Source organism: Pristiophorus japonicus, chromosome 3 (genome assembly GCF_044704955.1).
Source record: "Pristiophorus japonicus isolate sPriJap1 chromosome 3, sPriJap1.hap1, whole genome shotgun sequence".
Classification (NCBI taxonomy): Eukaryota; Metazoa; Chordata; class Chondrichthyes; family Pristiophoridae; genus Pristiophorus; species Pristiophorus japonicus.
Window position 1 is genome coordinate 47,254,895 of NC_091979.1, and position 22,527 is coordinate 47,277,421.

The 22,527-nt window shown below is 43.4% G+C and overlaps 1 protein-coding gene across 3 annotated transcripts; it reads right to left on the minus strand.

Moving 5' to 3' along the window:
• Positions 1–900: 900 nt before the first annotated feature.
• On the minus strand, positions 901–22,425 carry LOC139259723 (spermatogenesis-associated protein 24-like). Of its 3 annotated transcripts, XM_070875332.1 has the most exons (7): positions 22,292–22,425; positions 17,829–17,894; positions 17,251–17,381; positions 5,022–5,092; positions 4,008–4,110; positions 3,781–3,910; positions 901–2,674 (listed from the first exon to the last, which is right to left on the minus strand). In XM_070875332.1, the coding sequence occupies exons 1-6, from the start codon at positions 22,409–22,411 to the stop codon at positions 3,799–3,801; spliced, it is 603 nt and encodes a 200-aa protein (XP_070731433.1). In that variant the 5' UTR covers positions 22,412–22,425; the 3' UTR covers positions 901–2,674; positions 3,781–3,798. The 3 variants fall into 3 exon arrangements, with proteins under 3 accessions (XP_070731433.1, XP_070731435.1, XP_070731434.1); XM_070875334.1 differs by lacking the exons at positions 901–2,674; positions 3,781–3,910; positions 4,008–4,110 and adding an exon at positions 5,402–5,633; XM_070875333.1 differs by lacking the exons at positions 901–2,674; positions 3,781–3,910; positions 4,008–4,110; positions 5,022–5,092 and adding an exon at positions 5,301–5,633.
• Positions 22,426–22,527: the final 102 nt, after the last annotated feature.

Genomic DNA, 22,527 nt, shown 5'->3' on the forward strand with positions numbered 1-22,527 from the left:
ATTGACAAGGTGGATGCAGAGAGGATGATTCCACTGATGGGGGAGACTAGAACTAGAGGGCATGATCTTAGAATAAGGGGCCGCTGATTTAAAACTGAGATGAAGAGGAATTTCTTCTCTCAGAGAGCTGTGGAAGCTGGGACATTGAATAAATTTAAGACAGAAATAGACAGTTTCTTGAACGATAAGGGGTTATGGGGAGCGAGCAGGGAAGTGGAGCTGAGTCCATGATCAGATCAGCCATGATCTTATTGAATGGCGGAGCAGGTTCGAGGGGCCGTATGGCCTACTCCTGTTCCTATTTCTTATTAGAACCTTAATTTCTTTTCAAAATCTTCTGTTTTGGTAAACCATGATTAATTTTAAATATCTTAAACTACCACAGTTCAATGTCAATAACCAAAGTAAACCAAACCATTTGGCATAAACTATTTTAAAAGATACAATTCAGCTGTACAAACATCTTAGAAATTATAACCAAACTAATTTTTGTATAAACTCATATCTACACTTCCAGTGGGAGTTACTGCACTTCCAGTGGGAGTGACAGAAATGTCATGTTACTACTGACAATTTAGTTTCAACGATCTATTGAGCACAAGACCAAGGAAATGAAATCTATTTAATTAGCATCCTCTGCAGTGGCAAATCATTTTTTTGTCTTTTGAATAAAATGTCAAACTTGTTTTTGGCATAGCGACCTTCTTAAAACAAACCATAACAATTGCAGCTACAGAGAGATCAACTTTCAAAGAGATCTGAATGATGGGTCCCAGGACAGCGCTGGTTATTTATGCAACATAGTAAGTTGATAACTTTATGTTTGTTATCCTTGACAATGAAGGATCTAGTCATTTCAATAAGTGTCATCAATATAGGGGCTACCAGATACACACCAGAAAAAGTTACCAGTGATTAACCTTTATTTTTATTAATCTGTATTAACACTGCTCAAAATAGTGAATATCACTAAAACTTAGGTCCAGGGCTGCAGCAACCAAAGCAAAAGCCCAAATAAGATGCTTGATGTGGAAAAATGCTTAAATCTTACATCAGTCTTTACATGTTTCAGTATTAATACAACTGTAGTCAGTGACATAAATTACACTGTTGGTAAACCTGTTTCTAAAACACTGAGCCCAAGACAGAGTGCTGATGAGTCCCCATCATTTCTGATCGAACAGGACACAAATACAGTTAAAGGCAATACACATGATAAACTGTGGCATAGGAATAGAATTATTGGGCTCAATTTTGCCCAAGCCCATTTTCTGGCGTATTGCCAGTCACGCTGGGTTTTTAGGTCCAGAAATGCGGCAGAAATTGTTGTACTAACTTTCCCCGATCTTTATACTACAATCCAGAGCCGCGCAGCGTGGCCAGTCGCCTCGTGGGGGTGGAGCCTGCTGTCTGCTCCGAGAAATGCAGCTGGGCCTTCTGTGCATGCGTGGGAAAAAGAACTTACGTTTTTGACATCGCTGCAATGGACGCGCATGCGCAGTACTGCTCAGAGTTGGCAATCGGCCATTTTTAAAGAGTCTGCTGGAACTGGGGAGTTGTATTCACTGTTAGACCGAATGCCGATTCGTCCCAGCAGTCTGCAGGCTGTCTTGTGCGTTTGTGTCCCGATTTTATAAATTTACTAATTTATACTTTTGTAAACTGTACTTAAATTGTCTGGGGGAGAAGTTGATTTAATGCAGCTTTTAAAATCGGAGGAGATTGGGTCCGCTGCTTATTTACTGCCGTTGAATCGACTATTTGTCTGCCACTGCTTGTTGGAGCCCGCCTGTATACGGCCGAAACCGCCGATTATTATTTTTTATAATTTTAATTTTTATATGGCTCCACCGTGTTGTGAATCAGAGGTTTGGTCGCATGGGAGGCCCCTTTAATTATTAATAATAAGATCGGACTTATTTCTTGTTTTACTTTTGTTGGGCCTACTACCGGTTTAAAGCCTCAGGCTAAATTTGTATGCGGCCGGAGAAGGCGCCTAGATCGGTGCCTGGGGGCAACCTCCGATAACGTGGCAAAGTATATTTAATTGGACTGAAGGAGTTTAACTGTTAGTTCTCCCTACTTAATTCCAAGCTTGCCAGTCCCTCCGCTCCCTCCCCCGCCGACCCTCTCCTGGCCCCGAGTGCCTTCCCGGTCCGCTCCGCTTCCCGCCACTAGCGCAGGCTGAATGGCCTCCGATTTAATTACCTGCGCCGATTTCTTTAACTCTCCACAAGGGTTTTCTGGAGAGGCCACATATGCTGGCCTAAGCATAAATGGAGTAACTATCAGCTGCCCAAAGTTCACTAAATGGCCAGAATTGGTGTAGGTGGCTGGTTACGCCCCCTTTGGATGAAAAAAAAACTTACCTAAAGAAATCGTAACTAACTGAGTTACACTGGTGCAAATTGATTGGGGAAACTGGATTTTTAATTTAGGACAAAAAAACCAGCCTGCTCAAAAAAAACGGCGCAAATCACTGGGGAAAATTGAGCCCATAGATTCCCAATTTGTACAAGTTTCACTGTATTTCACTTAATTCGCTGCTTAAAAAAAAATGTGCCTCAAGTCATCAGGAGCATGAACAGGAAAACTAACACCAGATGACCAGAACAGGTCGTGTAATGGCCAATCCATTTGATATTCTGGAAATACTTAGCAGGTCAGGCAGCATCTGTGGAGAGAGAAACAGAATTAAGGATTCAGGTCCGCAGTATTTTGCTTTTCCATTTGATATTCTGTTGGCTCCGCTTTGTCCATTACAATGCAGGAGACTGCTAGGGCAACTATATGTTGAGCTTAGCATCAATTTCTATGAGGTTATGAGGCTGCAGAGTGACTTGGATAGGTTAGGTGAGTGGGCAAATGCATGGCAGCTGAAGTATAATTTGGATAAATGTGAGCTTATCCACTTTGGTGGTAAAAACAGAGAGACAGACTATTATCTGAATGGTAACAGATTAGGAAAAGGGGGGTTGCAACAAGACCTGGGTGTCATGGTACATCAGTCATTGAAGGTTGGCATGCAGGTACAGCAGGCGGTGAAGAAAGCAAATGGCATGTTGGCATTCATAGCGAGGGGATTTGAGTACAGGGGCAGGGAGGTGTTACTACAGTTGTACAGGGCCTTGGTGAGGCCACACCTGGAGTATTGTGTACAGATTTGGTCTCCTAACTTGAGGAAGGACATTCTTGCTATTGAGGGAGTGCAGCGAAGGTTCACCAGACTGATTCCCAGGATGGTGGGACTGACATATCAAAAAAGACTGGATCAACTGGGCTTGTATTCACTGGAGTTCAGAAGAATGAGAAGGGATCTCATAGAAACGTTTAAAATTCTGACGGGTTTAGACAGGTTAGATGCAGGAAGAATGCTCCCAATGTTGGGGAAGTCCAGAACCAGGGGTCACAGTCTAAGGATAAGGGGTAAGCCATTTAGGACTGAGATGAGGAGAAACTTCTTCACCCAGAGAGTGGTGAACCTGTGGAATTCTCTACCACAGAAAGTTGTTGAGGCCAATTCACTAAATATATTCAAAAAGGAGCTAGATGTATCCTTACTACTAGGGAGATCAAGGGGTATGGTGAGAAAGCAGGAATGGGGTACTGAAGTTGCATGTTCAGCCATGAACTCATTGAATGGCGGTGCAGGCTTGAAGGGCCGAATGGTCTACTCCTGCACCTATTTTCTATGTTTCTATGTTTCACCACAACAATTCAAAATGTAATCAGTTGCCAAACGCTAATGAAATATTTGAAGAAATATTTAAGTTTATTTACAAGTCTCTGTGGACACTGCTACTTAGGGGCACGATGAAACTTCCCAAATGTTTTCCTCTTCTTTTCTTCCAGTACACGTGCTATATAAGCATCTTGCTGTTTCTGTATTTCAAAGTCAGTAACCTGTTGCCTATGTACAGAACAGAAAATCAGTCCCTTTACAATGTTAAAAATATTTTTCACCTGAACACATGAAAGCCCTCCTGCAGAAAGGTTTACACACTTACTTCAATACATCTTTCTGCTTTTCAAGTAGATGACAAAGTTCTTTAATCTGATCCTCTTTGGTACTCAAAATATCATCTTGTTTTTCTATCTGACTCTCGATCTCTGCAAAGAAAATATTTAGTTATCACAAATAATTTGTTTCTCTCTAAATCTATTTTCTCGACCTGCTGAATTATTCCCTTGCAAAATCTACCACACATATTTCAGGAAATATAAAACCTGCCATTCCTACAATCTGCATGCTATAACCAACAGGCATGTGTTTCATCACGGTTTGGAAATAAATGAAATATCCTTCTACTTCCAGCATCTATCATTTTTGGTGAAATTTCACCGTTTATCAGCATGGTAAGTACCATTGTTTGGGACTTCAGTATTCTTCCATTTTTGCACCTTGTCATTGCAGTGGGCAACCAGATGCAGAGTGCCTCACAAAGACGCCCAGTAGCAGGTTGAAGAGGACCCCAAAAGATAGGTTTCAGAAGGTACACAATTTACCAACTAGATCTTGGGTCCTTCTGGATTGCTGCACAGCAGGCTGACGGTCCCAAGGCCAATGGCCAGAAACACAGGTGCAAGGCTCTCAGACATGGAGCTGCAACTCCTGTTTCCTGCCCTGCTTTCTAGTGCTAGTCCAAGGCAATTGGTGGGACTGCACCGGGGCTACCTCCAGACCACGATAATGACAAGGGACAGGAGTTGTAGGTACTTACGAACCTGGGCAGACATAACGCATTTTTGTTGCGCTGTTCCTGCCCACAAAGTGTGCGCGCGGGCAAGGTGGGAGGAGAACAAAATTACAAATGTTAGCAGGTTCACTTATTCTTTAAACTTCATAGGTTTTCAGAAAATAAATCGTGGCTTGTAAGCAATGTTTCCTCTAATTTTTGTGTCCCTGCACGGCCTGCACGGAACCTCTTGATGGATGCGCGCCCGCGGACCGTCGGGGGAACGTTGCTTGTAAAATATTCCATACAATAAAATATGCAGTTTCGAACAGCACTATGACTTACCATTGCATTTGCTGATTAACTTGTCATTTTTGGTTGACTCCTTCAATGCCTTGTTTTTAATGCTTTCCAATCTTCATAAAGAACAGAAAGAGAGACATATTTGCATTATAAAAGCATAATGAAAATAATTTATTGAAATAAGGCTAAATCATAATAGTGCCCACAGTAGTGTTAACTGATTGCAAGTAAAGATCAGTTAATCTGTCCTCCTCAAAAAAGGGCCATAAATGTTAGTTATACATGTTCCTATTACCCTCAAAAATTAGAAATGAACACTAATTCTCAATTGCACTCGTCTTTGTTGATCCTGTCAGTGAAGTTACTTGATGCTGTACACTCGTCTATTGATCCACCAGCTCACAGATATTCTACGTACTCACCTGCAACTCCAGCTACTGAACCTGGCAGCAGCGCCAACCATCAGATTACCAAAGATGAATGCGTGGCTGGAAAGATGGTGCAGGAGGGAGAGCTTTCGATTCCTGAGGCATTGGGACTATTTCTGGGGGAGGTGGGACCTGTAAAAGCTGGACGAGTTGCACATCAACTGGGCCGGGACCAATATCCTTGTGGGGAGGGGGGCTAGTAGATTCAGGAGAGAGAGAAACAAAGCTGAAATGGAAGGCAAAAAAATTAGTAAGCGGGCTTGGAAGGCAGAGGAAACGAAGGCTACCAAATAGACAACAAGGGAGATTGGTAGTGCTAAATTGTATATACTTCAATAAAAGGAGTGTAGGGAATAAGGCTGAGATGAGCTGAGGGCACAGATAGACACGTGGGACTATGATATTATAGTTATTGCTGAGACATAGCTAAAAGAAGGACAGGCATGGTTACATGGTTTTCAGTCGGGATAGAGAGGGGGATAAAAGAGTGGGGGGGGGTCGTAGTATTGATTAAAAAAACAATTACAGCTGTGAGGACGGATGATACGTTAGAAGGATCATCAAATGAGGCCATATGGGTTGAACTGAAGAACAAAAAAAGGGCGATCACACTGCTGGGAGTGTACTATAGATCCCCAGTCAGAGAAAAAGATAGAAGAACAAATATGTAGGCAAATTACTGAGAAGTGCAAAAACAATTGGGATGTAATATTTGGGGATTTCAACTACCCTAATATTAACTGGGATAAAATTAGTGTGAAAGGTATAGAGGGTGCAGAATTCTTAAAATGCAAACAGGAGAACTTTTTTTAGCCAGTATGTAACAAGCCCAACAAGAGGGAGGGCAGTTTTGGACAGTGTTAGGTAATGAAGCTGGACACGTGGAAGGGGTATCAATGGGAGAGCACTTTGGTGCTAGAGATCATAATTCAGTTAGATTTAGGGTAGTTCTGCAAAAGGACAAGGATAGACCAGGAATAAAAGTTCTAAATTGGGAAAAAGCCAATTTTACTAAGCCGAGATGTGATTTAGCCATAGTGGATTGGAAACAGCTACTTGAAGGTAAATCAGTGTCAGAGCAGTGGGAAGCATTCAAGAAGGAGATAGTGAGGGCTCAGAGCAAGTATGTTCCCTTAAAAAAAAAGGGTTGGGACTAACAAATCTAGAACCCCCTGGAATCAAGGGACATACACCGTAGGATAAAGAAAAAAAAGGGAAGCTTATGACAGATACCAAAGGCGCAATACTGCAGAAACCCTAGAGGAGTATAGAAAGTGCAGAGGTGAAATTAAAAAAGAAAATTAGGAAAGCAAAGAAAGGACATGAAAAAATAATTGGCAAGTAAAAATCAAGGAAAATCCAAAGATGTTTTATAAATACATTAAGAGCAAGAGGATAACATAAGAGTAGGGCCGAAAAGAAAACATAAACGTAACCTGTGTGTGGAGGCAGAAGAAGTGGGTATGGTTCTTAATGAATACTTTGCGTCTGTTTTCACAAAAGAGAGGGACGATGTAGACATTGCAATCAGGGAGGAGGAGTGTGAAATATTAAGATTAAATAAGCAGTGAGAGAGGAAGTAATAAGGGATTTAGAATCTTTGAAAGTATATAAATCCCAAGGGTCAGATAAAATGCATCCCAGGTTGTGAAGAGAAGCAAGAGAGGAAATAGCAGAGGCTCTGACCATCATTTTCCAATCCTCTCTGGCTACAGGTATGGTGCCGGAGGACTGGAGGACTGCTAACGTTGAACCATTGTTTAAAAAGAGAGAAGGGAATAGACCGATAATTACAAGCCAGTCAGCCTAACCTTGGTGGTGGGAAAATTATTGGAAAAAATTCTGATGGACAGGATAAATCTTCATCTAGAAAGACACGGATTATTCAAAGACTGTCAGCATGGGTTTGTTAAGGAAAGGTCGTGTCTGACTAAAAACAGAGAATGCTGAAAATCTCAGCGGGTCAGGCAGCATCTGTGGAGAGAAAAACAAAGTTAACGTTTCAGGTCGACGACCCTTTGTCAGGACTGCCGAATGTTCGAGAAGAACAAATTCTTAAGCACTGAAAGGAGGAGGGGAAGAAAGAACAAGAAAGTCTATGATGGGGTGGAAGGCAGAAGAGATTAGAGAGACCTAGTACTCTTTCGGCTCTTTAATCTCTCTTTTGTTCTTTCTTCCCCTCCCCCTTTCAGTGCTTAAAAATGTGCTCTTTTCGAACATTCGGCAGTTCTGACGAAGGGTCGCCGACCCAAATGTTAATTTTGTTTTTCTCTCCACAGATGCTGCCTGACCCGCTGAGATTTCCAGCATTCCGTTTCTTTTCGGATTCCAGCATCCGCGGTATTTTGCTTTTGTGTTGTCGTGTCTGACTAACTTGATTGACCCTCCTTGTTACCTCCTCAAAAAAATTCAATGAGGGTAGTGCATTTGATGTAGTCTATATGGATTTTAGCAAGGCTTTTGATAAGGACCCACATGGCACACTGGTCACGAAAGTAAAAGCCCATGGAATCCAAGGCAAAGTGCCAAGTTGTATCCAAAATGGGCGTTTTTGTGACTGGAAGTATGGATCCAGTGGGGATCGACAGGTTTAAGTACTAGGTCCCTTGTTTTCTATGGTATAGCAATCTCGTTGTGCGAGGCCCCTTGGGGAAGAGTGGCCATAATATGGTGTAATTCTACATTAGGATGGAGAATGAAACAGTTAATTCAGAGACCATGGTCCAGAACTTAAAGAAGGGTACCTTTGAAGGTATGAGGCGTGAATTGGCTAGGATAGATTGGCGAATGATACTAAAGGGGTTGACTGTGGATGGGCAATGGCAGACATTTAGAGACCGCATGGATCAACTACAACAATTGTACATCCCTGTCTGGCGTAAAAATAAAAAAGCGAAGGTGGCTCAACCGCGGCTATCAAGGGAAATCAGGGATAGTATTAAAGCCAAGGAAGTGGCATACAAATTGGCCAGAAATAGCAGTGAACCCGGGGACTGGGAGAAATTTAGAACTCAGCAGAGGAGGACAAAGGGTTTGATTAGGGCAGGGAAAATAGAGTATGAGAGGAAGCTTGCAGGAAACATTAAGACGGACTGCAAAAGCTTCTATACATATGTAAAGAGAAAAAGATTAGTAAAGACAAATGTAGGTCCCCTGCAGTCAGAATCAGGGGAAGTCATAACGGGGAACAAAGAAATGGCAGACCAATTGAACAAGTACTTTGGTTCGGTATTCACTAAGGAGGACACAAACAACCTTCCAGATATAAAAGGGGTCAGAGGGTCTAGTAAGAAGGAGAAACTGAGGGAAATCCTTATTAGTCGGGAAATTGTGTTGGGGAAATTGATGGGATTGAAGGCCGATAAATCCCCAGAGCCTGATGGTCTGCATCCCAGAGTACTTAAGGAGGTGGCCTGGGAAATAGCGGATGCATTGACAGTCATTTTCCAACATTCCATAGACTCTGGATCAGTTCCTATGGACTGGAGGGTAGCCAATGTAATCCCACTTTTTTAAAAAAAGGAGGGAGAGAGAAAGGAGGACCGGTCAGCCTGACATCGGTAGTGGGTAAAATGATGGAATCAATTATTAAGGATGTCATAGCAGCGCATTTGGAAAGAGGTGACATGATAGGTCCAAGTCAGCATGGATTTGTGAAAGGGAAATCATGCTTGACAAATCTTCTGGAATTTTTTGAGGATGTTTCCAATAGAGTGGACAAGGGAGAACCAGTTGATGTGGTATATTTGGACTTTCAGAAGGCTTTCGACAAGGTCCCACACAAGAGATTAATGTGCAAAGTTAAAGCACATGGGATTGGGGGTAATGTGCTGACGTGGAGTGAGAACTGGTTGGCAGACAGGAAGCAAAGAGTAGGAGTAAATGGATACTTTTCAGAATGGCAGGCAGTGACTAGTGGGGTACCGCAAGGTTCTGTGCTGGGGCCCCAGCTATTTACATTGTACATTAATGATTTAGACGAGGGGATTAAATGTAGTATCTCCAAATTTGCGGATGACACTAAGTTGGGTGGCAGTGTGAGCTGCGAGGAGGATGCTATGAGGCTGCAGAGTGACTTGGATAGGTTAGGTGAGTGGGCAAATGCATGGCAGATGAAGTATAATGTGGATAAATGTGAGATTATCCACTTTGGTGGTAAAAACAGAGAGACAGACTATTATCTGAATGGTGACAGATTAGGAAAAGGGGAGGTGCAACGAGACCTGGGTGTCATGGTACATCAGACATTGTAGGTTGGCATGCAGGTACAGCAGGTGGTTCAGAAAGCAAATGGCATGTTGGCCTTCATAGCGAGGGGATTTGAGTACAGGGGCAGGGAGGTGTTACTGCAGTTGTACAGGGCCTTGTTGAGGCCACATCTGGAGTATTGTGTACAGTTTTGGTCTCTTAACTTGAGGAAGGACATTCTTGCTGTTGAGGGAGTGCAGCGAAGGTTCACCAGACTGATTCCCGGGATGGCGGGACTGACATATCAAGAAAGACTGGATCAACTGGGCTTGTATTCACTGGAGTTCAGAAGAATGAGAGGGGATATCATGGAAACATTTAAAATTCTGACGAGTTTAGACAGGTTAGATGCAGGAAGAATGTTCCCAATGTTGGGGAAGTCCAGAACCAAGGGTCACAGTCTAAGGATAAGGGGTAAGCCATTTAAGTCCGAGATGAGGAGAAATTCTTCACCCAGAGAGTGGTGAACCTGTGGAATTCTCTACTACAGAATGTTGTTGAGGCCAATTCACTAAATATATTCAAAAAGGAGTTAGATGTAGTCCTTTCTACTAGGGGGATCAAGGGGTTTGGCGAGAAAGCAGGAATGGGGTACTGAAGTTGCATGTTCAGCCATGAACTCATTGAATGGCGGTGCAGGCTCGAAGGACCGAATGGCCTACTCCTGCACCTATTTTCTATGTTTCTATATCAATGATTTAGACCTGAATGTAGGGGATATGATTAAGAAGTTTGCAGATGATACTAAAATTGTCCATGTGGTTGATAATGAAGAAGAAAGCTGAAGACTGCAGGAAGATATCAATGGACTGGTCAGGTGGGCAGAACAGTGGCAATTAGAATTCAATCTGGAGAAGTGTTCGGTAATGCATTTGGGGAAGGCTAACAAGGCAAGGGAATACACAATGGTAGGATACTGAGAAGCGTAGAAGAACAGAGGAACCTTGGAGTGCATGTCCACAGATCCCTGAAGGTAGCAGGACAGGTAGATAAGGTGGTTAAGAAGGCATATGGGACACTTGCCTTTCTTAGCCGAGGCATAGAATACAAGAGCAGGGAGGTTATGCTTGAACTGTATAAAACATTAATTAGGCCACAGCTGGAGTACTGTGTGCAGCTCTGGTCACCATTACAGGAAAGATGTGATTACACTGGAGGTGTACAGAGGAGATTTATCAGGATGTTGCCTGGACCAGAGAATTTTAGCTATGAGGAAAGATTGGATAGGCTGGGGTTGTTTTCTTTGGAACAGAGGAGGCTGAGGGGAGACCTAATTGAGGTGTATACAATTATGAGGGGCCTAGATAGTGGATAGGAAGGACCCTTAGCAGAGAGGTCATAGATTTAAACTAATTGTGAGGAAGTTTAGTGGGGACTTGAGGGGAATGTTTTTCACCCTGAGGGTGATGGTGGTCTGGAACTCACTGCCTGAAAGGGTGGTAGAGGCAGAAACCCTCACCACATTAAAAAAAAAAGTACTCCGATATGCATTGTATTGCCGAAACTTACAAGGATACGGACCAAGAGCTGGAAAATGGGATTAGGCTGGATTGTTCTTTGTCGGCCGGCACGGATACGATGGGCCGAATGGCCTCCTTCTGTGCTGTAAATTTCTATGATTCAATGAAGACTCAAGGTTGAACACTAAAATGGTCCCACGGCCAACCACAGGGCTCCAGCTACATCTTCTGAGCCATAAAGGCCATCTCTACAGCACACTCCGGAACTGTTGACTTTAAAACTCAATATCGAACCTGCCTGTTTAATTGCATTCTTCTATTGTGTGAACTGTTGTGGAGAATGCCAATGAGATTGTTGGAGCCGAGCGTGTATTATCTTTAGCACTCAATTTGGTAACTTGGGGTCCCCTCCATGGCTGGCACTGTGATTGCACTCAGGTCAGATAGCAGGAGAAGCAGGCTACGTTACTCAGCTGTGGGCTGATGAATTATCCAGTGGATCAGCTGTATGGTACCAAATAATCTTGTCTGCAGGATCAATGGAGGTGCGTGACTGAGTAGGTGGAAGAACTTTAGAGCAGCAAATTAACAGAGCACCTCAGGAACTCCTCATTGTCTGCCAATTTCTATCACCCACTTGTTGGAGGAAGGTCCCTTACATTATAATAATCAGGGTTCCACTGTACAGTAGATCAAATCTGGATTATGTATGTTGCAAAGATGAAAGGGGTTATCTGACCTGAGTGCAATCACAGTGCCAGCCATGGAGGGGACCCCAAGTTACCAAATTGAGTGCTAAAGATAATACACGCTCGGCTCCAACAATCTCATTGGCATTCTCCACAACAGTTCACACAATAGAAGAATGCACTTAAACAGGCAGGTTCGATATTGAGTTTTAAAGTCAACAGTTCCGGAGTGTGCTGTAGAGATGGCCTTTATGGCTCAGAAGATGTAGCTGGAGCCCTGTGGTTGGCCGTGGGACCATTTTAGTGTTCAACCTTGAGTCTTCATTGAATCATAGAAATTTACAGCACAGAAGGAGGCCATTCGGCCCATCGTATCCGTGCCGGCCGACAAAGAACAATCCAGCCTAATCCCATTAAAATTAGGGGTTTCAAATTAAAAAAAGGCTTGCATTTGTATAGCGCCTTACACAATCTCAGGACGTCCCAAAGCACTTTACAGTCAATGAAGTACTTTTGAAGTGTCGTCACTGTTGTAATGTAGGAAAGGCAGCAGTCAATTTGCACATAGCAAGCTCCCACAAATAGCAATGTGAGAATTACCAGATAATCTGTTTTAGTGATGTTGGTTGCGGGATAAATATTAGCCAGGACACCAGGGAGAACTCCCCCTGCTCTTCTTCAAAATAGGATCTTTTACGTCCACTTGAGAAAGCAGATGGAGCCTCGGTTTAATGTATCATCCGAAAGATGACACCTCCGACAGTGCAGGCCTCCCTCAGCACTGCACTGGAGTGTCAGCCTTGATTTTTGTGCTCAAGTCTCTGGAGTGAGACTTGAACCCACAACCTTCTGACTCATAGCCGAGGGTACTGGAATACAATATATCTGTCAAAGGCCATGGGCTAGATTTTCCTCCCCACTACCACCAATTTTCAGGGGTTATCAAGTGAGGGCAGGGAAGGAAAATCAACTGAAAGCCAATTGGCAGGCTCCCTGCCATATTTGGATGGGTGTATTCAAATGCCATCGGGCACCAAGTACATTATTGGAATCATTCAATCATCATTCATAGGCAGTCCTTCGGAATCGAGGAAGACTTGCTTCCACTCTTGAAGTGAGTTCTTTGATGGCTGTACAGTCCAATACGAGAGCCACAGACTCTGTCACAGGTGGGACAGATAGTCGTTGAGGGAAGGGGTGGGTAGGACTGGTTTGCCGCACGCTCTTTCCGCTGTCTGCGCTTGATTTCTGCATGCTCTCGGCGTTGAGACTCGAGGTGCTCAGCGCCCTCTCGAATGCACTTCCCCCACTTAGGGCGGTCTTGGGCCAGGGACTCACAGGTGTCAGTGGGGATGTTGCACTTTATCAGGAAGGCTTTGAGGGTGTCCTTGGAATAGCATTGCTAAGAAAGCAGAGAGGGATTTAAATTTCAAATGGTCTACAAACAGAGCGGAATCTAGTTTGATCAAATGAACTTGGCTAGCGTGCCTAATAATAAATAATATTGCTGCCTTCTTCAGCAACCAGCCATGCACCATTGTTGCAAGTGCCCAGGGCCTGGAAGCAACACTCCTTTCCTCCCCTCCCCTTACCGTACTAGGGCTAACTAGTACCACCAGAATTCCCACTTATATTCCACCAAATATTTCAATGAGATAAATCCACCTGGGTCAGCAGCAGGTGAAGAACCATCTCCCCACCCCAGCCGCACTTCCGGAAGAATCACCACAGGGGAGGAAAATCTATTCCCTCGTTTTAATCTCATGAAATTTTAACTCGCATAGTACTCATCAGGCTGCCATTAACCCAAAGATGGCAAACTTATCCAACATAATTTCAATTATTTCTGCTGCTTCAAAAGTCACACATCATGGTACCTAAATATATTTCCTGCAGTGTTTTCCCTTTTCGATCATTAGTTTTACCTATTCCTTCCTTAAGCTTCTAAATTGTCTTTATAATAGTATTTCTTCTCTTCCCTTCTTATTCCATTCCTGAGCTTCTGCAGGCAACAATGTTTTTCTGTAGACAACAACCGGACTAACTCCATTCATGGCATCCCATCAACATTTCAATATAACAGGCTGTGCTGATGGTGAAACGGAATAGTTTCCAAAATTAATAATGGGAAGCCGGGAAATAGCAGAGATTTTGAATAAATATTTTGTACCAGCCTTCGCGGTAGAAGACACTAAAAGCAATTAATAATTGATAATCAAGGGGCTATTTGGGTGGGGAGACTTAAAATGATCACTATCACTAGAGAAAAAGTACTCGGCAAACTAATGGGACTAAAGATAGGCAAGTCCCCTGCATCCTACGGTTTTAAAAGAGGTAGCTGCAGAGATAGTGGATGCATTGGTTGTAATCTACCAAAATTCCCTGGATAAGTCCCAGCGGACTGGAAAACCGCAAATGTAACGCCCATATTTAAGAAAGGAGGGAGACTGAAAGCAGGAAACTATAGACCAGTTAGCCTAATTAAGGAAGTAGTAGCAGGACATTTAGAAAATCATAATGCAGTCATGCAGAGTCAGCATGGTTTTATGAAAAGGAAATCATATTTGACAAATTTATTGGAGTTCTTTGAGAATGTAATGAGCAGGGTGGATAAAGGGGAACCAGTAAATGTCATGTATTTCGATTTCCAGAAAGGTGCCAGCTAAAAGGTTACTGCACAAGGTAAGAGCTCACGGGGTTGGATGTAATATATTAGCGTGGAAAGAGGATTGGCTAATAGAAAGCAGAGTGTCAGGATAGATAGGTAATTTTTAGGTTGGCAAGCTGTAATTAGTGGGATGCCACAGGGATCAGTGCTGGGGCCTCAATTATTTACAATTTATATTAATGACTTGGATGAAGGGACCAAGTGTAATGTAGCCAAGTTTGCTGATGATACAAAAATAGATGGGAAAGCAAGTTGTGAGGAGGACACAAAGAATCTACAAAGGGAAATAGATAGGCTAAGTGAGTGGGCAAAAATTTGGCAGATGGAGTATAATGTGAGAAAATGTGAGGTTATCCACTTTGGTAGGAAAAATAAAAATATTTAAATGGGGAGATTGCAAAATGCTGTGGTACGGAGTGATATAGTGGTCCTTGTATATAAAACATACAAAGTTAGCATGCAGGTACAGCAAGTAATCAGGAAGACAAATGGAATGTTGGCCTTTATTGCAAGGGGGATATAGTATAAAAATAGTGAAGTTCTGCTACAACTGTACAGGCCGTTGGTAATACCACACCTGAAGTACTGCGTACAGTTTTGGTCTCTTTATTTAAGGAAGGATAGACTTGCATTGGAGGCAGTTCAGAGAAGGTTCACGAGGTTGATTCCCGAGATGAAGGAGTTGTCATATGAAGAAAGGTTGAGTATGTTAGGTCTATACTCATTGGAGTTTAGAAGAATGAGTGGTGATTGTATTGAAACATATAAGATTCTGAGGGGGCTTGACAGGGTAGATGCAGAGAGGACGTTTCCCCTCATGGGGGAATCTAGAACCAGGAGGTATAGTTTCAGAATAAGGGGTCACCCATTTAAGACAGAAATGAGGAGGAATTTCTTCTCAGTGAGTCGTGAATCTTTGGAATTCTCTACCCCAGGGAGCTGTGGAGGCTGGGTCATTGAATATATTCAAGGTGGAGATAGACACATTTTTAAATGATAAGGGAGTCAAGGGTTATGGGGAGCAGGTGGAGAAGTGGAATTGAGGGAGGATCAGATCAGCCATGATCTTATTGAATGGCGGAGCAGGCTCGAGGAAATGAAGCAGTCCATGCCCGCATAAAGCATGCCCTGGACAACATTCAGGCTTCGCTGATAAGTGGCAAGTAACATTCGTGCCACACAAGTGCCAGGCAATGACTATCTCCAACAAGCGAGAGTCTAACCACCGCTCCTTAACATTCAATGACATTACCATTGCCGAATCCCCTACCATCAACATGCTGGGGGTCACCATTGACCAGAAATTTAACTGGATGAGCCACATAGATACTGTGGCAACAAGAGCAGGTTAGAGGCTGGGTATTCTGCAGCGAGTGTCTCACCTCCTGACTCCCCAAAGCCCTTCCACCATCTATAAAGCACAACTCAGGAGTGTGATGGAATACTCTCCACTTGCCTGGATGAGTGCAGCTCTAACAACACTCAAGAAGCTCGACACCATCCAGGACAAAGCAGCCCACTTGATTGGCACCCCATCCATCACCTTAAACATCTACTCCCTCCACCACCAGCACACCGTGGCTACAATGTGTACCACCTACAAGATGCACTTCAGCAACTTACCAAGGCTTCTTCGGCAGCACCTCCCAAACCCGTGACCTCTACTACCTAGAAGGACCAGGGCAGCAAGCACATGGGAACACCACACACCATCCTGACTTGGAAACATATTGCTGTTCCTTCATCGTCGCTGGCTCAAAATCCTGGAACTCTCTCCCTAACAGCACTGTGGAAGTACCATCACCACACGGATTGCAGCGACTCAAGAAGGTGGCTCACCACCATCTTCTCAAGGGCAATTAGGGATGGACAATAAAATCTGGCCTTGCCAACGACACCCACATCCAGTGAACAAATTTTTAAAAAAGGAAAGGTTGAGCAGGTTGGGACTATACATTGGAGTTTAGAAGACAGAGGTGATCTTAGTGAAACGTATTAAGATTCTGAGGGGGCTTGACCGGGTAGATGCAGAGAGGATGTTTCCCCTATTGGGGGAATCTAGAACTAGAGGGCATAGTTTCAGAATAAGGGATCGCCCTTTTAAAACGGAAATGAGGAGGTATTTCTTCTCTCAGAGGACGATGAATCTTTGGAATTCTCTACCTCAGAGAGCTGTGGGGGCTGGGTTATTGAATGTATTTAAGGTGGTGATATCGACAGATTTTTGAATGATAAGGCAGTCAAGGGTTATGGGGAGAGGGTGCAGAAGTGGATTTGAGGCCAGGATCAGATCAGCCATGATCTACTTGAATGGCGGAGCAGGCTCGAGGGGCCAAATGGCCTACTCCTGCTCCTAATTCTTATGTTCTTATGAAGGCCAAGACTGCCAGCACCAGATAAGAATAAAATCATACAGAAGATTAACCTGAAAGTCATATTTAAAACTAGTTGCGCCATATCTTCAAGACTAATGTAGCAGTTGTGTATTTAAGATGAAATAAGCATAAAATATGCAATACTTTAACAAGTGTGTACTGATAAATACACTTAATATTTAGGTTCTACTCCTGTTATATCACAAGTTCTATACCTTTTAAAACAGTAAAATGAATACCAAAAATTGCCAAATTAATACTAAGGGAGCACATTTTAAAGAACAAACCAACATTTATGTAGTGCCTACGATGTCCACAGGATGTCCCTAAACAGTTCACAGCCAATGAATTACTTTATGAAATATAGTCATTGTTGTTATGTAGCCAAGTGAAAAAAACTTACGCATTTTCAAAGGCTTTCTTTTCCCGTTCTAGCTGTTTCATTAGAATTTCTATTTCACCGAGTGCAAATTGCAGCTTTTCAGACTCCTTGGAAAGTAAAGCTTTAGTTTTAACATGTTCAAGTCTTTCATTCTGTAAAGAAGCAGGATCGAGTTAATAGAATTGCTCAGCTGCTTTTGTCACAAATATCAATAGAACGATGTTGGCACTTTGAAATATGATGCAGAAGGGGTTCTATTGAACCATACATTACAACCACCATAGTAAAGAATCATTTAAGGTTTTCTCATGATGAATGAAAATAGTTAGTTGGGTTGAATATGTGTAGTAGGAACTGGTCAGCAAAGACATTTTGAACAAACGCATGCCTTAATATTATTCATACAGTTCACATGACAAGTGCTGTGGTTGTGCTTTGAAGGTCATTATTTTTATGAGTTGCTGATAAATATTTTAAATTAGATTCACAAATGTTATATATACACGTGCATTGGTGTAGAACATGATTAAGAGCTAAATATCAAATATATAGATCAGACTTGTTAATGGTTACCTTTTTATTAGCTTAAAGGTTCTCACCTCCAACTCCTTCTCAACATCTTCAAATTCTTCTCTACTGACTGACTCCTCTTCTCTATGTCTTATCTAAATATGGAATACATTGTATTATGTTAAGCAATGTTGTTCCAAATATATAAAGAATTCTCGGCCCCATCATTGCTGCGGAGCGGGAATTACAGAATTCATTAACAAACAATTTGTTTGTACAGCAAGATCACATCTGTAATGACAGAAGAATAGTTTGACATTATACCTTTTACACCAGTCTAGATGCAGAATATAGAATAGATTCCCTGGATGGTGTTAAAGCTGAAACCTAACTAAACATCAGTAATAAAGCATCATATCCTAGCAGATGATGGAGTCTGGCAGATGATAAGTTGAGGGAAATATTTAGTAAATTATCATCATCATAGGCAGTACCTCGAAATCGGGGAAGACTTGCTTCTACTCTAAAAGTGAGTTCTTAGGTGACTGAACAGTCCAATACGGGAATTACAGTCTCTGTCACAGGTGGCACAGACAGTTGTTGAAGGAAAGGGTGGGTGGGGAGTCTGGTTTGCCGGACGCTCCTTCCGCTGCCTGCACTTGCTTTCTGCATGCTCTCGGCGACGAGACTCGAGGTGCTCAGTGCACTCCCGGATGCTCTTCCTCCACTTAGGGCGGTCTCTGGCCAGGGATTCCTAGGTGTTGGTGGGGATGTTGCATTTTATCAAGGAGGCTTTGAGGATGTCCTTGAAATATTTCCTCTGTCCACCTGGGGTTTGCTTGCCGTGTAGGAGTTCCGAGTAGAGTGCTTGCTTTGGGAGTCTTGGGAGTCAGGCATGCGAACAATGCGGCCCGCCCAACGGAGCTGGTCGAGTGTGGTCAGTGCTTCGATGCTGAGGATGTTGGCCTGAGCGAGAACACTGACATTGGTGCGTCTGTCCTCCCAGGGGATTTGCAGGATCTTGCGGAGACATTGTGGTATTTCTCTAGCGATTTGAGGTTCTACTGTATATGGTCCACGTCTCTGAGCCATACAGGAGGGTAGGTATCACTGCAGCCTTGCAGACCATGAGCTTGGTGCCAGATTTGAGGGCATGATCTTCGAAAATGCTCTTCCTTAGGCGGCCGAAGGATGCGCTGGCGCACTGTTGAACCTCGTCATCGATGTCTGCTCTTGCTCCCGAGGTATGGAAAGTGGTCCTCTAAACATCAGTAACAAAGCGTCATGCCCTAGCAGATTATGGAGTCTGGCAGATGATAAGTTGAGGGAAATATTTAGTAATAAATTGTTAAATACTGCAGTACAATTTTGAAAAGAACAGAAAAGTATAACATTATAAAGAGTTTCAATGATTTGCCTTCAAAAAGGCATCAGTGGAGCTATTTTTTTTTGATAAGCAAGCTTCTGTTACTGCTCTGTTCTGTCTCTGGCATAATATTGTACAGTACACCAGAAAGTTTACACAGAATCATTTGCTACTGCAGCTATCTTGTTAGAGCCACTATCCAACTCATTCAATAAATGAAGAATGCAGAGAGAGCTGTAAGCACTTCCTGTCAACCTTTTCCATATATATTCCGTGGACAATTATATAAAGAGAAATATATATACACATACAACAGAGTGAGTGCAAGAAAGATCAAATCACAGATAAGCACAGTGAAAAAAATGCAGCTACACACAAGGAGAGAGATTCACAGAAACAGAGAAGGACTTGTCACTGGCAGATGTAGGTCCAACTTCAGCCTCCAGCCAGCTTGGCTCCCCCTCCAACTCAGCTTTTGGCCTCAGCCACCTCCCACTCCAGATAAAGAGGTGACAAAGAAAACCATTGGGTCTGCGTGTGAGAGAGAGAGAGATTAAATAGTATATATATTAATATATTTAAAGTATTGCAGCTGGAAGCACTTCCTGTCAACTTTTTCCATATATATTCCTATGTGGACATTTAGAATAGAAACGACTGTCTTGTTATGCTGTAATTACACCCTCCCACCAGTGGAGGTGTTACAATGCCACCACGAGCCGAAAGGTGTACTTACAGCATGGCAAGTACACATAGGCCGTTTCTATTATAATGGGGTTTACGAATTTATAATAGGAGTATAAAAATACGAACAGAATGCATAACTTTAAAATAGTGACTGAATTACATCTGATCCAATTATGCCCCTCTCTCTAACCCTGTTTCACTGAATACATGTGCATGCAATGCCGCAGGGGATCGAGTGGATTAATAATGCCACATAGTGAATTGGCTGAGGTTTTGGCGTAGCCAATGAGAAACATAGCTTATAGCCCAGTAAGAAGTTAATTAAAGGGCAAGCACCAATGAAGTACACAAAGCATTAGCAAATAGTGTAAAAGCAGACTCATACGATCAGAGGATTTTAGATGCAAGTTAGTGGATTCAATTTGGAGCAGGAACCAAGAATGTCAAATGTTTGGAATAATCTGTCCAGCAATGTAAATTATAGGCAAAATATTAGGAATATCCAGGTTACAATTAGTTACCACCACAGGACAGTTAGGCTGGAGTTATACTGCACACATTTTTGGTTTTTACCACCGCAGTTTTGGTTTCCATATTTATGAAAGGATATACTTGCTTTGGAGGCGGTTCAGAGAAGGTTTACTAGGTTGATTCCGGGGATGAGGGGGTTGACTTATGAGGAAAGGTTGAGTAGGTTGGGCCTCTACTCATTAGAATTCAGAAGAATGAGAGGTGATCTTATCGAAACGTATAAGATTATGAGGGGGCTTGACAAGGTGGATGCAGAGAGGATGTTTGCACTGATGGGGGAGACTAGAACTAGAGGGCATGATCTTAGAATAAGGGGCCGCCCATTTAAAACAGAGATGAGGAGAAATTTCTTCTCTCAGAGGGTTGTAAATCTGTGGAATTCACTGCTTCAGAGAGCTGTGGAAGCTGGGACATTGAATAAATTTAAGACAGAAATAGACAGTTTCTTAAACGATAAGGGGATAAGGGGTTATGGGGAGCGGGCGGGGAAGTGAAGCTGAGTCCATGATCAGATCAGCATGATCTTATTGAATGGCAGAGCAGGCTCGAGGGGCTGTATGGCCTACTCCTGTTCCTATTTCTTATGTTCTTATTGCAAATTCAACCCAGTGTAAAGTAGCTTCATGGCAGGGTTTGGGTGTACTCAGGAGGCAGATCAGAAACTGATTTCTGAGCAATAGCAACAACAATCTACACTTATATCATGGGAGGAAGGAAAGGAAAGAATAGCAGCTTTCATTAATCGGGAGGTTCCCGAAGCACTCTTGAAGTCTTTTTGAAGTACTTTTGAAGTGTAATTATTGTTGTAATGTTAAATTGCGCTAGCCAATTTGTGCACAGATTGCCCCACAAACAATAGTGAGATAACCACTTGATCTTTTTTTTAGGGATGTGGATTGAGGCATCCAGTTTGCACACATCAAGGCCACTCAAACAGTAATGTGACAATGACCAGTGATGTTGATTGAGGGATAAATATTGGCCAGGACACCGGGGATAGCTCCCCTGCTCTTCTTCGAAATAGTGTCATGGGATATTTTACATTCACCTGAGAGAGCAGATGGGACCTCGGTTTAACGTCTCATCCGAAAGACGGCAGCTCTAACAGTGCAGTGTTTCCTCAGCGCCGCACGGGAGTGTCAGCCTAGATTTATGTGCTCAAGTCTCTGGAGTTGGACTTGAACCCACAACTTTCCGACTCAGAGGAGATTATGCCACCCACTGACACTGTAACAGAGCCTACAGGGCAGTAGTAATACCCACCCTCCTGTATGGCTCAGAGACATGGACCATGTACAGTAGACATTCAAGTTGTTGGAGAAATACCACCAACGATGTCTCCGCAAGAACCTGCAAGTCCCCTGGGAGGACAGAGGCACCAATGCTAGCGTCCTCGACCAGGCCAACATCCCCAGCATTGAAGCACTGACCACACTTGATCTGCTCCGCTGGGCAGGCAGCTGGGCAGGCCACATTGTTCGCATGTCTGACACGAGACTCCCAAAGCAAGCGCTCTACTCGGAACTCCTTCATGACAAACGAGCCAAAGGTGGGCAGGGGAAATGTTTCAAGGACACCCTCAAAACCTCCCTGATAAAGTGCGACATCCCCATTGACAACTGGGAGACCCTGGCCAAAGACCGCCCCAAGTGGAGGAAACGCATTCGGGAGGGCACTGAGCACCTCGAGTCTCATCGCCGACAGCATGCAGAAAACAAGTGCAGGCAGCGGAATGAGTGTACAGCAAACCAGTCCCACCCACCCCTTCCCTCAACGACTATCTGTCCCACCTGTGACAGGGACTGTGGTTCTCGTATTGGACTGTTCTGTCACCTGAGAACTCATTTTTAGAGTAGAAGCAAGTCTTCCTCGATTCCGAGGGACTGCCTATGATGATGATGATGATGATGATGATGATGATGAACGGAGCCCACAAAGAAATACGCGGGTGGAGGGTCGTTTCCTCACCATTTCGCCGAAGCTGCGAATCTTCCGCTGCTGCACCAGCACAATATCCCGCAGCTGCCTGTGAACAACACTGTGCGTCTCCCCAGCGGCAGCTACAGCCACAGCCGCCGCCTCCGCCATCTCCCCTGCCCGCTCCCGCTCCGGCGGGCCACGCCAGCCCGGCCAATCACACCGCAGCTTCGATCAGAGTCAACTTGATCAGCCAATAGAATCAGCGCTTTCGCAAAGCCGCGTAA

What these genes read in the sequence shown, in the direction of transcription:
- LOC139259723 (XM_070875332.1), bottom strand. Translation starts at nt 22,411, where the DNA reads ATGGCGGAGGCGGCGGCTGTGGCTGTAGCTGCCGCTGGGGAGACGCAC. An exon ending in TTCGCAGCTTCGGCGAAATG is followed by an intron (nt 17,895 to 22,291) that starts GTGAGGAAACGA and finishes TTCCATATTTAG; the next exon opens with ATAAGACATAGAGAAGAGGA. An exon ending in GTTAATCAGCAAATGCAATG is followed by an intron (nt 4,111 to 5,021) that starts GTAAGTCATAGT and finishes TTTTCTTTGCAG; the next exon opens with AGATCGAGAGTCAGATAGAA.